Source organism: Scyliorhinus canicula, chromosome 18 (genome assembly GCF_902713615.1).
Source record: "Scyliorhinus canicula chromosome 18, sScyCan1.1, whole genome shotgun sequence".
NCBI classification, from domain to species: Eukaryota; Metazoa; Chordata; class Chondrichthyes; order Carcharhiniformes; family Scyliorhinidae; genus Scyliorhinus; species Scyliorhinus canicula.
Genome location: NC_052163.1, coordinates 63166725 through 63180601, shown reverse-complemented (window position 1 = coordinate 63180601; position 13877 = coordinate 63166725). Strand labels below are relative to the sequence as shown.

The window sequence follows — 13877 nt, the reverse complement described above, 5'->3', positions numbered from 1 at the left end:
TCTCTCTGTGCTTCTCTCACTCCCCTCTTTTTTTGGTCATTGCTTCTCTCATTTTGCTCTCTGCTTCCCTCTTTCCCCTCCCCCAATATTTTCATGTCATTCCTTTTTGCGTTTATCCTTCCCTCTCTGAATCTCTCTCTTCCCCATCCTCAGGGAGTGCCCTCCCCTCTCCCATTGGCCACCTCCAGGCCAATGACGCAAGCTGCTCAGACCCTTTAAATGGGGGTGAAGAAAGCAGCAGCAGCCGTGTGAGCTGAGACAAGGTGAGAGGAGCAGAGGGAGCTGGGGAAAGGGGACCAGACAGACAAAAGAAAGGCGACATTCAGATCGCAAGGTATCCTTCAAGAGCAACACTAGCAAATTCTGCCAGATTTGGCAACCCCAGGGACTGAGATTTTTATTCCCTCCAAGACTTTTGGGGTTGAATAGTGGAGTCAAGAACACACAGGTTGAGGGAACTGAGAGCCATGGATATGTTCAGAAATGTGGAATTCTTTCCGTTGTAAACAAAAAAAAAATCTCTGTGGGTTAATTTCTCTCTCTCTCTCCCAGGAGCCAAACTCCGAATTCTGCCGCTTTCAACGTCCTTTTTCGTGACCATGGAAAAGTGGAACACCGGCCGGCCAAATTCTTCCCAGTTCACCGTCTCGGAGAACGGATCGAGAGGCAGGCAACTCGGTAAGGAGTCGCTCTGAGTGAAAGTGCGCGGGAGAGATGAATACATGCCTCACTCCGCCTGAAACAGCATGAATGGGAATTGAGAGGGTCCAGGGAAAAGCTCAGAGCAGCAAAGAGAACAAGGGAGGATCATTGAGGGTGGGTAGAGAGAGCTTTAATAAAGTATATCGTATTCTGGATTTTATTGATGGGGCATGGAATACAAGTGCAAGGAGGTTATGCTGAATTTATACAAGGCAACAAGAATAGTAGCCCCTGGAAAAACTCAGCAGGTCTGCCAGCATGTATTAGCAGAGAAACAGTGCTGGATTCTGCAGTCCTCCAGTAGTGTGTTCCTCGATGGTGCGCTGTTCGCTCATGGCGAGATTCTTTACTTGTCAATCGGATTTCCCATTAAACCTCCCACGCTGCCGGAAACCCATGGGCGGGGGTGCCCAGCTGGCAGACCCAGAGAATTCCAATAGCTGTAGAATTCCAGCCCGAATTAATATTTTGAGTCCTCTGACCCTTCATCAGATTTGAAAGGAACGGAGGATGTAGAAACTGCAACAAAAAGTAGCAACTTTAACAAATGGCCCAGTGAGAGGGGGAGGGGCTGTTTTACATCGGGTCACTGTCTGCACAGAGTCTGCAAGTTCTCCCTGTGTCTGTGTGGGTTTCCTCCGGGTGCTCTGGTTTCCTCCCACCGGTCCTTAAAAATGTGCTATGAGGTGAATTGGGCATTCTGACTACCCCCTCAGTGTACCCGAACAGATGCTGGAGTGTGGTGAATAGGGGCTTTTCACAGTAACTTAACTCAACTTTGAATCCCAACAAGACACAAGTTAGACCTCAGCTGGAGTATTGTGTACAGTCCTGGGTGCCGTACTACAGGAAAGATGTGAATGCATTGGAGAGAGTGCAGAAGAGTTTACAAGAATGGTTCCAGGGGTGAGAAGCTTCAGTTATGAGGATAGGTTGGGATTGTTCTTCTTGGAGATGAGAAGGATGAGAGGAGATTTGATAGAGTTTTCAAAATCATGAGGGCGCTGGACAGAGTAGATAGGGAGAAATTGTTCCTGCTTGTAAAAGCGTCAAGAATGAGTGAGCACAGATTTAAAGTGATATGTAAAAGAAGCAAATGTGATGTGAGAAAAACCTTTTCACAACAGCAAGTGTGTGGGGTCTGGAATACACTGTCTGGGAGTGCGGTGGAGGCAGGTTCAATCAAGGTGTTAAAGAGGGCATTAGGTGATTGTTTGTGTGCAGTGGTATGGGGAAATGGCAGAGGAATGGCACAGGTCTTGATGCTCATTTGGAGAGCCAGTGCAGACATGATGGGCCAAATGGCCTCCTTCTGCTCTGTAACAATTCTGTCATTCTGTATGATTATGTGAGGAAAGAAATGAGACAGCGAGCAAAGAATAAACTTAAAGTATACGAGACAGAGATTAATTTCACTTTAAATCCGAACACAAAACAATTTTTTCTTTTTTAAAATAAATTTAGAGTAGCCAATTATTTTTCCTTTTCCAATTAAGGGGCAATTTTAGCATGCCCAATCCACCTAACCAGCACATCTTTAGGTTGTGGGGGCGAAACTCACGCAAACACAGGGAGAATGTGCAAATTCCACACGGACAGTGACCCAGGGCTGGGATTCGAACCTGGGTCATCGGTGCCGCAGTCCCAGTGCTAACCACTGTGCCACATGCTGCCCCAATCTGACACAAAACTGACCGCACCCACATTCCAGTAAACCGTGCCACTGGAATGGAGTGCAACTGGGGAATCTGGGGCTACAAGACTTAAATACCAAATAATTTACCCATTGATTACTAAACCAGGATGCTAAACACATGAGGTTAGAGGACCTGACTGCAAATCGGTGCCCAGTATAATTGCTCCAGGCCTTTCTAACCCAGTCCCAACACTTCAAAAAAAGAGAAAATGTACAGATGGGAGGGTTTATTTTACTATATCCATGTAGGCAGGACATTCTGAGACAGGACTGGAAGAGAACTGGAATTGGCTGAGATGGGAATGTGTAGAATTTATTTTTATAAATTTAGAGTATCAAATTACTTTTTTCCAATTAAGGTGCAATTTAGTGTGACCAATTCGCCTAACCTGCACATCTTGTTGGGTTGTGGGGATGAGACCCTCGCAGACACTGTGAGAATGTGGAAACTCCACACAGACAGTGACCTGGGTCTGGGATCGAACCCGGTTCCTCAGTGTCGTGAGGCAGCAGTGCTAACCACTATGCCACTGTGCTGCTCTCCCTGGGGAATGGTATAGAATTGCGTTGGGGTAGGAGTGGAATGGACATGGTGATAGAGATGGGACAGGAGGTGGAATATGGATGAATCAGGAAGTAAAATAGATGGGGGACAAAGAGTGGGCTTGAATAGGACAGACATTGGGAGATAAAGGGATCTGGGTTAGATGAAGGTGGAACAAGGTTTGGGAGTCACAGCTTTAGATCTGAATTGTATTGTAATGAGCATCAACTATGTAGACAGAAATAGTGTAGAATAATAATAGAGGTGGACATTAATAAGCATCAGAAGATCAAAATGCTTGCATTTACATAACACTTTTCACAACAGCAGTTCATCCCAAAGCACTTTACAGTCAGTTTCAAAATAATTTCAAAGCACAGCTGCAGTGTAGGAAATTCAACAACAGCAGCTATACTGCTTCAGTGACATTTGTTGAGCGAACAATATTGACGAAGAAGAACTCTCTTGCTGTCCTTTAAGTATACCTATCCTTTGTGTGTATACAAACCAAACATATAGCCCTCCATTCACCTGAGGAAGTAACAGTGCTCCGAAAGCTCGTGTTTGAAACAAACCTGTTGGACTTTAACCTGGTGTTGTAAGACTTCTTACTGTGCTTACCCCAGTCCAACGCCGGCATCTCCACATCCTTTAAGTAGTGCTATGGGAACTTTTATATTTATCTGAGATGTTCGACTGGGACCCTCTTGGTCTGTACAGCAGCCCAGACAGTGGATTTACTCACAGAGCACTTGGGAGAACTGCAGTTAGAATTTTGCACCCACTTCTTTGAATTGTAGGAGGCAGTCCTGCAATATTTTGTTCAAGGCTTGAGAGACATCACCAATTATTTGTCTGATTGTGTATCTGTGTGCATGTAAAGAGAGCTAGGTGTATTTGTGTGTATTTTTTGTAAGAGTGCGTGTAGCTGACTGTGTAACTGAGTTTGTGCCAGTATGTATCTCTATAGTGTGTGGAGTGGTTTGCGTATATATCAATAGGAGTCTGTGGAAGAGTTGAGTAAATATCTACAGGTGTGTGTGTGTGGAAATGTTTGTGTAAATATCTATAGGAGTGCGTGGAAGGATTTGTGCAAATATCTATAGGAGTGTGTGGAAGGGTTTGTGTAAATATCTATCATTGTGTGTGAAAGGGTTTGTGTAAATATCTATCTGTGCAAATAGGAGTATGTGGAAATGTCTGTGTGGAGGGGTTTGCATATATATCTATCAGTGTGTGGAAAGGTGTGTGTATATACCTATCTTTGTGTGTGTGGAGGGGTCTGTCTGTACATCAATAGGAATGCGTGGAAAGGTTTATGTAAATATCTAATAGGAGTGTGTGGAATGGTTTATACAAATGCCTATAGGAGTGTGTGGAAGGATTTCTGTATATATCTATAGGCGTGTGTAGAAGGGTTTGCACGTATATCTATAGGAGTGTGTGGAAGGATTTCTGTATATATCTATAGGTGTGTATAGAAGGGTTTGCACGTATATCTATAGGAGTGTGTGGAGGAGTTTCTGTATATATCTATAGGAGTGTATAAAGCTATGCGCTTAAAGCTATCTATGCCTATTCATAAGAGTGTGGAGGGATTTCCTAGAAGTCAGTATGCTCTGATACTGAAATATTACCTATTCTAACCACAGCAACATATTAATGAAGCCAAACAGATTCATTTTCAAATAGGAGTGCACTGAGAAGGGAAATTCAAATAATGTTGTCAGTAGTTTAGATTAGAAATTAATCTTCCATCTTCAAAATTTTACAGAGGAACATTTTCTTAATTTTCAGGAGGGATTGTGTCTTCAACATTTTACTCTGAGAACCTGGGACTATCTCAAAACCATCTCGCTGCCCTTAGGATTGTGTTGTCACAGTTTATAACACACAAAGACAGACAAGCACAGACGAGAGGAAAGGGGTAAAAATCATAAGTAAAAGGGAAAAAGATCTTTGTTTCAGATGGTGGTTTTTAGCACCTTAATTCTCTTCAAATTTTGTTTTCAGTTCGATGTTTTTTTTTACTGTAAATTAATTCAGGTCTAGTTAGAATTCAGCCATTCTGGAGAGGGAGACAAAGCAGATCTTTGGGCGAGATTCTCCATCGGCAGGATGATCCACTTTGCCAGTAGCGCAGCCAGGCCTGTGCATTTCCCGACGGCGTGGGGGTGGCCTCAATGGGAAACCCCATTGGCCAGCTGCTGGGACGGAGGACCCCGCTGCCGGCGGGGGGGGGGGGGGGGGGGGGGCCACGCCAGAAAATGCGTTGGGCTGAATGGAGAATCCGAATCCTTGTCTTTGTGTGTCTAGGACTCAACTTCTCCCTCAGGTCTCTGAAAACCACCCACACCGGGATAGGATCCAATCACCACCTGTTACTTGGCAGAGTATGGCCTTTTGGCCAATTCATTGGCCACCGGCCAATCAATGAAACTGAGTCCCACCCCATCTCTCTCTCTCTCTCTCTCTCTCTGGTGTCAAGAAATTTGAGGTCTCCTGTTCAAACTAGCAGAGTTCTCTTCTGTTACTTCTGAATCCCTCACTCCTCTTTGCTGCTTGACTTCAAGACACATGTCCATTATCATCAGTGGATCAAAAATTACAACAGAAAAATAAAAGAAAGGAGAAATAAGGGAATAAACAGGAAGGACCCTGACATAAGCAACACCTCAGACAAATTGTCTGTGTATGGAGGCTTGAACACACACATACATCAACACATTGACTGAGGTTCATGGAGAGGGGAGAATTGGTGGCTCTCGGATCATAAAATGAATATAACAGCTCTGCCAATTTAATGAAAATTCCCCAATAGCAGAGCAATCACCTGAGGTTTATACTAAACCTGTAATTGATTTCATGTAGTTTTCCAGGGCGATGTATGTGCCATGTACGTTGGGTGTGGCTTCCGAACAGTAAGCTTGATGTGATTAAGAAATGGGCATCTTAAATCTGCTTTAAAGGGTAATGTTCAACCTGTCTCTCTTTCAGGATCTGACCAGTTTATACCCTACACCAACGTCATCATGCCAAGTGTGTTTGGGGTCATCAGCTTTCTGGGCGTCACCGGCAACTGCATCGTAATCTACACCATCGTTAAGAAGACCAAGTTCAGATACAAGCACACGGTACCTGACATCTTTGTCTTCAACCTGTCGTTAGTGGATCTGATGTTCCTTCTTGGGATGCCCTTCCTTATTCATCAACTTGTAGGGAATGGAACCTGGCATTTTGGAGCTGCCATGTGCACCATCATTACAACCCTGGACAGCAACAGCCAGATCACCAGCACCTACATATTGACCGTGATGAGCTTTGATCGCTACTTGGCCACAGTTCACCCGCTGAAATCTACCTATATGCGCACACCATCTGTTGCTACCTTGGTGATCTGCTTGGTTTGGCTAATGTCCTTTTTGACCATCATCCCAGTCTGGCTATACACTGGATTAATGTCACTGCCTGATGGCACAGTTGGCTGTGCCTTACTTCTGCCCAACCCAACCACTGACATCTATTGGTTTACACTCTACCAATTCATGGTGGCCTTTGCCATTCCTCTGGTCATTATTTGCATTATTTACTTCAAGATCCTCCAGCACATGTCCACTAGTGTGGCCCCTCTACCACAAAAAAACCTTCGAATGAGAACCAGGAAAGTAACCCGCATGGCAGTGGCCATCTGCTCAACTTTCTTTGTCTGCTGGGGACCTTACTACATCTTTCAATTGGTTCACCTGAGCATTGAAAAGCCAAGCCTCGCATTCTTCTACATGTACAACTTTGCCATCAGCCTGGGCTATGCCAACAGTTGCATCAATCCTTTTTTATACATTGCCTTGAGCGAGACCTTCAAACGTCAGTTCCCGATGACTGTCCGCCCTGCACATCAGCGGTTCCGGGTGAATAACAGTGTGGCGGAAGGGAATGCGTCCATCAAGATGTCCAGTGAACCGACAAAGCAAGTGCGTTTTACGGGAGAATTTTCGCAAAACTCTTTGCCTGTCCCAGTTTCCATCCCCTGAAGCTGCAGACATGCTCGACGTCCAACTTTAGAGGCACAAAGTACATCGCTGGGGAAGATTTTCTCTGTTCGTTGCCTACACTGAAGCCACAGCCTTGATTTACAATTTTGCAGTCTTGCTGTCAATAGCAGACGGAGAAGGTCTTTCTCTGAGCACAAGAAATACCAGGAACATTCATTGAGCTGTTCCCACTCGCATCTGTGCTGCTTTTTGGTAGGAATAAGGTGAAATTCCACTTGCCACCTCACCTCAGCTTTGAGCAGCGCTGAGGAATTTCCCAGCAGTGGTTATATGGGTCTCTCTACCCAAGGGTCACATCCACCACAATATGAAGTCTAATAAAGGCTCTGGCTCTGACTGGTTGTTATGCAGAGGGGAAAGACTTTCCAGTCCAACCTGCCATATTGGTAGTTACACAATTTGAAAATGTTTAGTAATTCCCTGGCCGTAGAGCGAGACCTTTCAATGTAATGGCCTCAAATACAAACTTAATGAATGATATACCCTATGAAGGGCAAATCAGTTAAAATGAAAGGGGAGCCAAGTGAAAAAGATTTGTCTGTAAAAGAATGATAGTTATGTCAAGATGAAACATTACATTCCCAGGTGAGTGTGACGTCTAGGAAGACATGTAACCAACCAGCCAAGGAAGGGAACGATTTATCGTAAAGATTGTAAAGATTTATTGTAAAGATTGACTGGAAAGTGGTTCATCTGTTTCTGCTGCAGAATTTCCCAGTGTTAGTCATGGTAGTATTGAGACTATAATGAGATACAACATATCTAGTTTGAATTCAATTCCTGATCTGTGCTGTTTCATGAAATACAGGAGACTCTGCGACCAGAAGGTTCCGCGAATGTCTGGCAATCTGTCACTTTACAGCAATTGGCTTTGTGGCTGAAGATAGTGCAAACCTCATTGGGAAGCTGCTGTTTATAATTGACCAGGAACAGCTTTAAAATGTCATTGTTTGATGACTGGAACCTTCTTTCAGAACGTTGTGTGGTGGCCAATTAAGATATGGGATGCTGATTAGTTTTTGTCTTCATGGACTTTGACCATTGAGTCACATCCTGTTATCAGTTCTCATCAAGTCACACCAGGCTTATTTTGTTCTGACGGCTAGTATTGGTAGGTACTCGGCCGCCAATGGCGAAAGCAGATGTCCGCTCCAAGAATATAGTCAAGTGTGTCTTTGCTCTGAAGTGGCAAAAGCACATAAGGCATCTCTGTAATGGGAGATGAAGCGTTTCCTGCTCGGTGACATCCTGCACATAAGTAACCCAGAGCTGCAGGTTCCTAATTGAACCGATTTCAGCCTTTCAGCCCCTTGAGTCGGCTGTTCCATTCAATTCCACAGGATTACAGCATAAAATTACACAGAATGCATAGCACAGAAATGGGCCATTTGGCCCAACCAGTCCATCCTGGCAATTATGTTTCACTTGAGCCACCTCCCATCTTTCCTCCACTAAATCTATCAAAGTTACTCTCTATTATCTCCTCCGTCATCCGCTGTCTAGCTTCCCCTTAAATGTATCTCGACTATTCAGTTCAACCACTCCCTGCGGTATCGAGTTCAACATTCTCATCGTTGTTTGGATGCAGAAGCTTCTTCTGAATTTTCTATTGGAGTTCTTGGTGACAATGCTATATTGAGGACCTAGTTCTGCTCTTCCTGACAGAGGAATCATCTGCTCTGTATCCATTCCATCAAAACCTTTCAGAATTTTAAAGACCTCTTTTTAAAAATGTGTTTTTGTGGGACTTGGGCTTCGCTGGAGGGGTCAGCATTTGTTGCCCATTCCTAATTGTCCTTGAGATTGTGGTGGTGAGCTGCCTTCTTGAACCACTGCAGTCTGTGTGGTGTAAATACACCCACTGTGCTGTTAGGGAAGGAGTTTCAGTATTTTGAACCAGCAACAGTGAAGGAATGGCGATATATTTCCAAGTCGGGATGGTGAGTGACTTGGAGGGGAACCTCCAGGTGGTGGGCTTCCCTGAATCTACTGCCCTTGTCCTTCTAGATGGCAGTGGTCGTGGGTTGGAAGGTGCTGCCTAAGGAACCTTGGTGACTTCCTGCAGTGCATCTTGTAGATGGTATACATGGCTGCTCTTGTGCATCGGTGATGGAGAGAGTGAATGTTTGTGGAAGGCAATCAAATTGGCTGCTTTGACCTGGATGGTGTTGAGCTTTTTGAATGTTGTTGGAGCTGCACTCATCCAGGCAAGTAGAGAGTATTCCATTACACTTTTTTTTTTTTTATTTCTCAAGTATATTTATTTTGACAGGATAGAAAGATACACGAGACAAAATATTGTAAGAACACAGAAAGCATTCTAGCAGCTTTAAACATAACCATTGCCAAAGCAGGCCATATTCTCATAGGCAAATTACCCCGATTTTGATGACTGTACAAAACCCCAGTCTTGCATAAAAACTATTTCCTCAACCTCAACGTGCTGCAACTTGCACGCTTAGAAATCAAGATTAACCATGTATCAAAATCACGTTCATATATCTGTGCCCCAGTTTCCACATGCAATAATAAATTATTGATAAAGAAAGCATCGCAGATACCTTTCTGCAACATTCAAACTGTGAAAAGCCGGTGCCAGATCTCCACATGACTACTGGAACTGCCCCAGATAAAAGCATTCACTGGAAATTTGAGCAATAGAAACTGAAGCACTGCCAGGAAAAAAGTTCCTCACAAACAAGTATTCGCTTTCCAGCAGTGCTTTGACACAACGTACCCTGGAAGTTTTTGCAGTGCGCGGTGGCCACTTTTTGTCCAACTGCGCATGCATTCTAATTTAAAGGGGCTGATTTGTCTGGGCCTGTGTAGGAACATCAGGATTGCTCCACAGCCGAAAAGTTTAGAGGAAACATTGCTTTAATGGGATGGAAATATTAGAAACGTTCATCCAATTTCAGGCATGTCTACATGCACTCAATTTTACAGGCTCATGACAAGCACAGGTTAGCTTCTTACGCAAGTGATTCAAGTTGAGGGGTCAATTTTATCACAGCAACATCACTGAAAAAGTGAAATAGATTCTCCTCAACAATGTCACCAGAATGGATACGGTTACATTTCTATGAAATCACGAAAACAGTGTGGACCCTGATGGAAAGTTTGAGGAAGCAGTACTATTGCACTTTCAAAGAACAAAGAAAAGTACAGCAAGCCCGTGCCGATCATGATGCCCCAATTTTTAAAAAAAACCTTCTGCCCTCACTCGGCCCACGTCCTTCGATTTCCTCCCTATTCATGTATCCCTCCAGATGCCTGCAAAATATTGCTAATATGCCTGCTTCCAATTGAATGAAAACCCCGGGTCTATTTAAGAGGGGCAAGTCACAAAGCAGGTACAATCAAGGAAGCCCTCTACCTTCCAGGGTTGATCAATTTACCAAGCAGCATATCCCTCACCAAGCGGTGCCCATAGTATACAGGGCGCTATTCTCCGCACTCACGACGGGGCGGAGAATAGCGGGCGGTGCAAATTTTTATGGTGACGCTGGTCCGACGCCCTCCCACTATTCTCCCCTCCCCCCCCCCCCCCCCCCACGCCCGCCCCCCGACACGAAACGCTGCTCGCCGTTTTTTACGGCGAGCAGCGATTCTCCCCTGGCCGATGGGCTGATTTCCAAGGCCTTTACGGCCGTTTTCACGATTTTTAATACACCTGCTATACCAGTTTGTGAAAATGGCCGCAAAGTGCCGTTCTGCACAACCATGCCACCGATTGGCATGGCCGCACCATGGCCGTGCCAAGGGTGGCATGGGCCCGCGATCGGTGCCCACAGATCGCGGGCAGCGGGTCCAATTCTCGCGCACTCTTTCTCCCTTCCCGCGCACTCTTTCTCCCTCTGCCGCCCCGCAGGATAAGTCCGCGGGGCGGCTGAGGGGCATTACGGACCGCGCATGCGCGGGTCTGACGCATATGCGCGGATGGCGGCATCATATGCGTCAGCCGTCGCTAACTTTGGCGCGCGGGCTTAGCGAAATTCGCGATGCTAGCCCCGACCGGGGAGCAGAATCGGGTCCCGGGAGGCGGCGCGGAGGCTGCCGTGAAACACGGCCGGTTTCGTGGCAGCCTTCACGACTCTCCGCCTTTGTGGAGAATCGCGCCCACAGTTCTTTCACATTCCCCTCTCGCCTCCCCTTATTTTCTCCCTCTCCCCCCAGACCAGGCGAGCTGCCCGAACAAATTCTGAACCTTTTGCCACTTGGTTTTACACCATGATACCCAGCCAGATTAAGACAACAATTGCAAGCAGGGAAGCTCAGAGCTGCCCTGGTGTAAGCCTCTTCCAGTCCAGTGTTTTGTCAGCACATCAGAGCACAGCACGTTGGTGTGAAACCCTGTAGAGTCAAATAAATGGTGTGCATTGCCCTGAAAAAGAGGAACAAGAGGAGGAGAGGGGGAATGGTGGGGCAGTTTGGCCAGACAGGAGCATGTGAAAATAAATCGATGGATAAGTTGTAAGTGTAACAGATAGTTTAGTTCTGCGCATCGCCAGCATCTCCTTCATCTCCCTGACTGTCTGATGACCATAAAGTTAAATTGCCCCAAAGTAATTTCATAATCAAAGTGCTGCCTTTGTATAAATCATCAGTCAGGCTGTCCAGCTCCCAAATTGCTTCATCGTATGCTCTCTTTGCCAGCTCGCACGCCTTTTTAGGAGTGTTCTTGATCTTGTAGTAAAACACGGAGAAGTTGAGAGCCAGGCCAAGTCGGATGGGATGTGCTGGACCCATTTCAGTCGTACCAATATCAAATGCCTCCTGATAGGACTGCTGTGAGCTTTCCACCGTAGCTTTCTTTTTCTCCCTATTTGCAACCTCAGAGAGGTATCTGACGTAATCTCCCTTCATTTTCAGATAGAAGACCTTGCATATAGGCTGGGATGCATTGGTGATAAGATACTTATCCAGTAGAGCCAACACGTCATTGCAGATGCCCTGCAACTCTTTCTCGATCTTCTCTCGGTATACTTTGGCCAATTCCTTCTTTTTGCTGCTTTTGGCTTTCTGCTCTATGCTGGAGATGACCCGCCATGATGACCAACGGGCTCCCACTACATTCTGGTAGGCAACGGAGAGCAGGTTCCGTTCCTCATTTGAGAGTTCATCGCCTTTTTCCATGACGGCTCTCATTGCTGCTGCCATGTCCTCCTAGCGTTCTGCCTGCCCAGGGAGCTTTGCTTTCTCGACCAGGTCAGTGGTTTCCATCTTCAGGACTCGGGCTGCTCTCAATCTCAACTCGGCTGCCATTCCATTACACTCCTGACTTGTGCCTTGTAGATGGTGGACAAGATTTGGAGTCAGGAGGTAAGTTACACTCTGCAGGATTCCCAGCGTTTGGACTGCTCTTGGAGCCACAGTATTTATATGGTTAAAGGGGCTGGTTTAGCTCACTCAGCTAAATCGCTGGCTTTTAAAGCAGGCCAAGCAAGCCAGCAGCACGGTTCGATTCCCGTACCAGCCTCCCCGGACAGGCGCCGGAATGTGGTGACTAGGGGCTTTTGCTTTTCACAGTAACTTCATTGAAGCCTACTCGTGACAATAAGCTATTTTCATTTCATTTCATTTCATATGGCTGGATCTGTTCAGTTTCTGGTCAGTTGTAACCACAAAGATGTTGAGAGTGGGGAATGCTAGTGGTAATGCTATTGAATGTCATGGGGCAATGGTTTGATTCTCTCTTACTGGAGATGGTCATTGCCTGGCACTTGTATGATGCGAATGTGACTTGCCACTTGTCATCCCAAGCCTGGATATTGTCCAGGTCTTGCTGCACTTACACGTGGACTGCTTCAGTGTCCGAGGAGTTGTGAATAGTGCTGCACATTGTGCAATCATCAGTGAATAACCCTATATCTGATATGTTGGAAGGAAGGTAACTGATGAAGCATCTGAAGATGGTTGGGCCTAGGACACTAACCCGAAGAACACCTGCAGTGATATTCAGGGACTAAGATGACTGACCTCCAATAACCAAAACCATCTTCCTTTGAGCTAGATATAACTCCAACCAGCAGAGTTTCCCCCTGATTTCAGCTTTGCTAGGGCTCCGTGATGCCATACTCGGTCAAATGTTGCCTTGATGTCAAAGACACCTCTCACCTCCCCTCTGGCATTCATCTCTTTTTGTCCATTTTTGACCAAGGCTATGAGGTCAGGAGCTGAGTGACCCTGGTGGGACCCAGGAGCAGATTGTTGCTAAGTAAGTGTCGCTTGATAGCACTGTTGATGACTCCTTCCATCACTTTATTGATGATTGAGAGTAGACTGATAGGGTGGTAATTGGCCAGAAGACCATAATATGTAGGAGCAGAATTAAACCATTTGGCCCATCGAATCAACTCCCATATTCATGTATAGCTTATATGTTCCTCATCTTCATTCTACCGCCTTCGCCCCAGAACCTCTGATCCCCCTATTAATCAAGAAACTCCCTTATTAATCAAGATCACCCGATTTGTGCTTGAGGTGCTGTTACCTACAGAGCTATAGACCAAGAGCTCGAAAGTGGAATTAGACAGAATAGTTCTTTCTTAGAACATAAGAACTAGGGGTGCGGCAAGTTCTGAAGCACAAGTCTTCAGTACAATTGCCTGGATATTGTCAGGGCCCATAGCCTTCGCAGTATCCAGTGCCTTCAGCCATTTCTTGATAACACGTGGGGGTCAATCGAATTGGCTGAAGACTGGCATGTGATGCTGGGACCTCTGGAGGAGGCTAAGATGGATCATCCACTCGGCACTTCTGGCTGAAGATTAATGCGAATGCTTCAGCCTTGTCTTTTGCACAGATGTGCTGGGCTCCTCCATCATTGAGGATGGGGATATTTGTGGAGCCTCCTCCTCTGGTGAGTTGTTTAATTGTCCAC

General features: G+C 45.7%; 1 protein-coding gene and 1 pseudogene across 1 annotated transcript; one reads left to right on the top strand and one right to left on the bottom strand.

The window, feature by feature from the left end:
- The first annotated feature begins 257 nt into the window (after positions 1-257).
- Positions 258-8808, top strand: LOC119953633 (melanin-concentrating hormone receptor 1-like). Its single transcript, XM_038778095.1, has 3 exons — positions 258-334; positions 553-678; positions 5940-8808. Exons 2-3 carry the CDS (start codon positions 600-602, stop codon positions 6971-6973), a joined length of 1113 nt encoding a protein of 370 aa, XP_038634023.1. The 5' UTR covers positions 258-334; positions 553-599; the 3' UTR covers positions 6974-8808.
- Positions 8809-11120: 2312 nt separating this feature from the next.
- On the bottom strand, positions 11121-12217 carry LOC119953634 (annotated as a pseudogene).
- Between the last annotated feature and the right edge of the window lie 1660 nt (positions 12218-13877).

Excerpts from the sequence above, each read along its gene's own strand:
- LOC119953633 (XM_038778095.1), top strand. The coding sequence starts at position 600 with ATGGAAAAGTGGAACACCGGCCGGCCAAATTCTTCCCAGTTCACCGTC. Across the intron at positions 679-5,939 it reads ATCGAGAGGCAGGCAACTCG|GATCTGACCAGTTTATACCC; the intron begins GTAAGGAGTCGC and ends TCTCTCTTTCAG.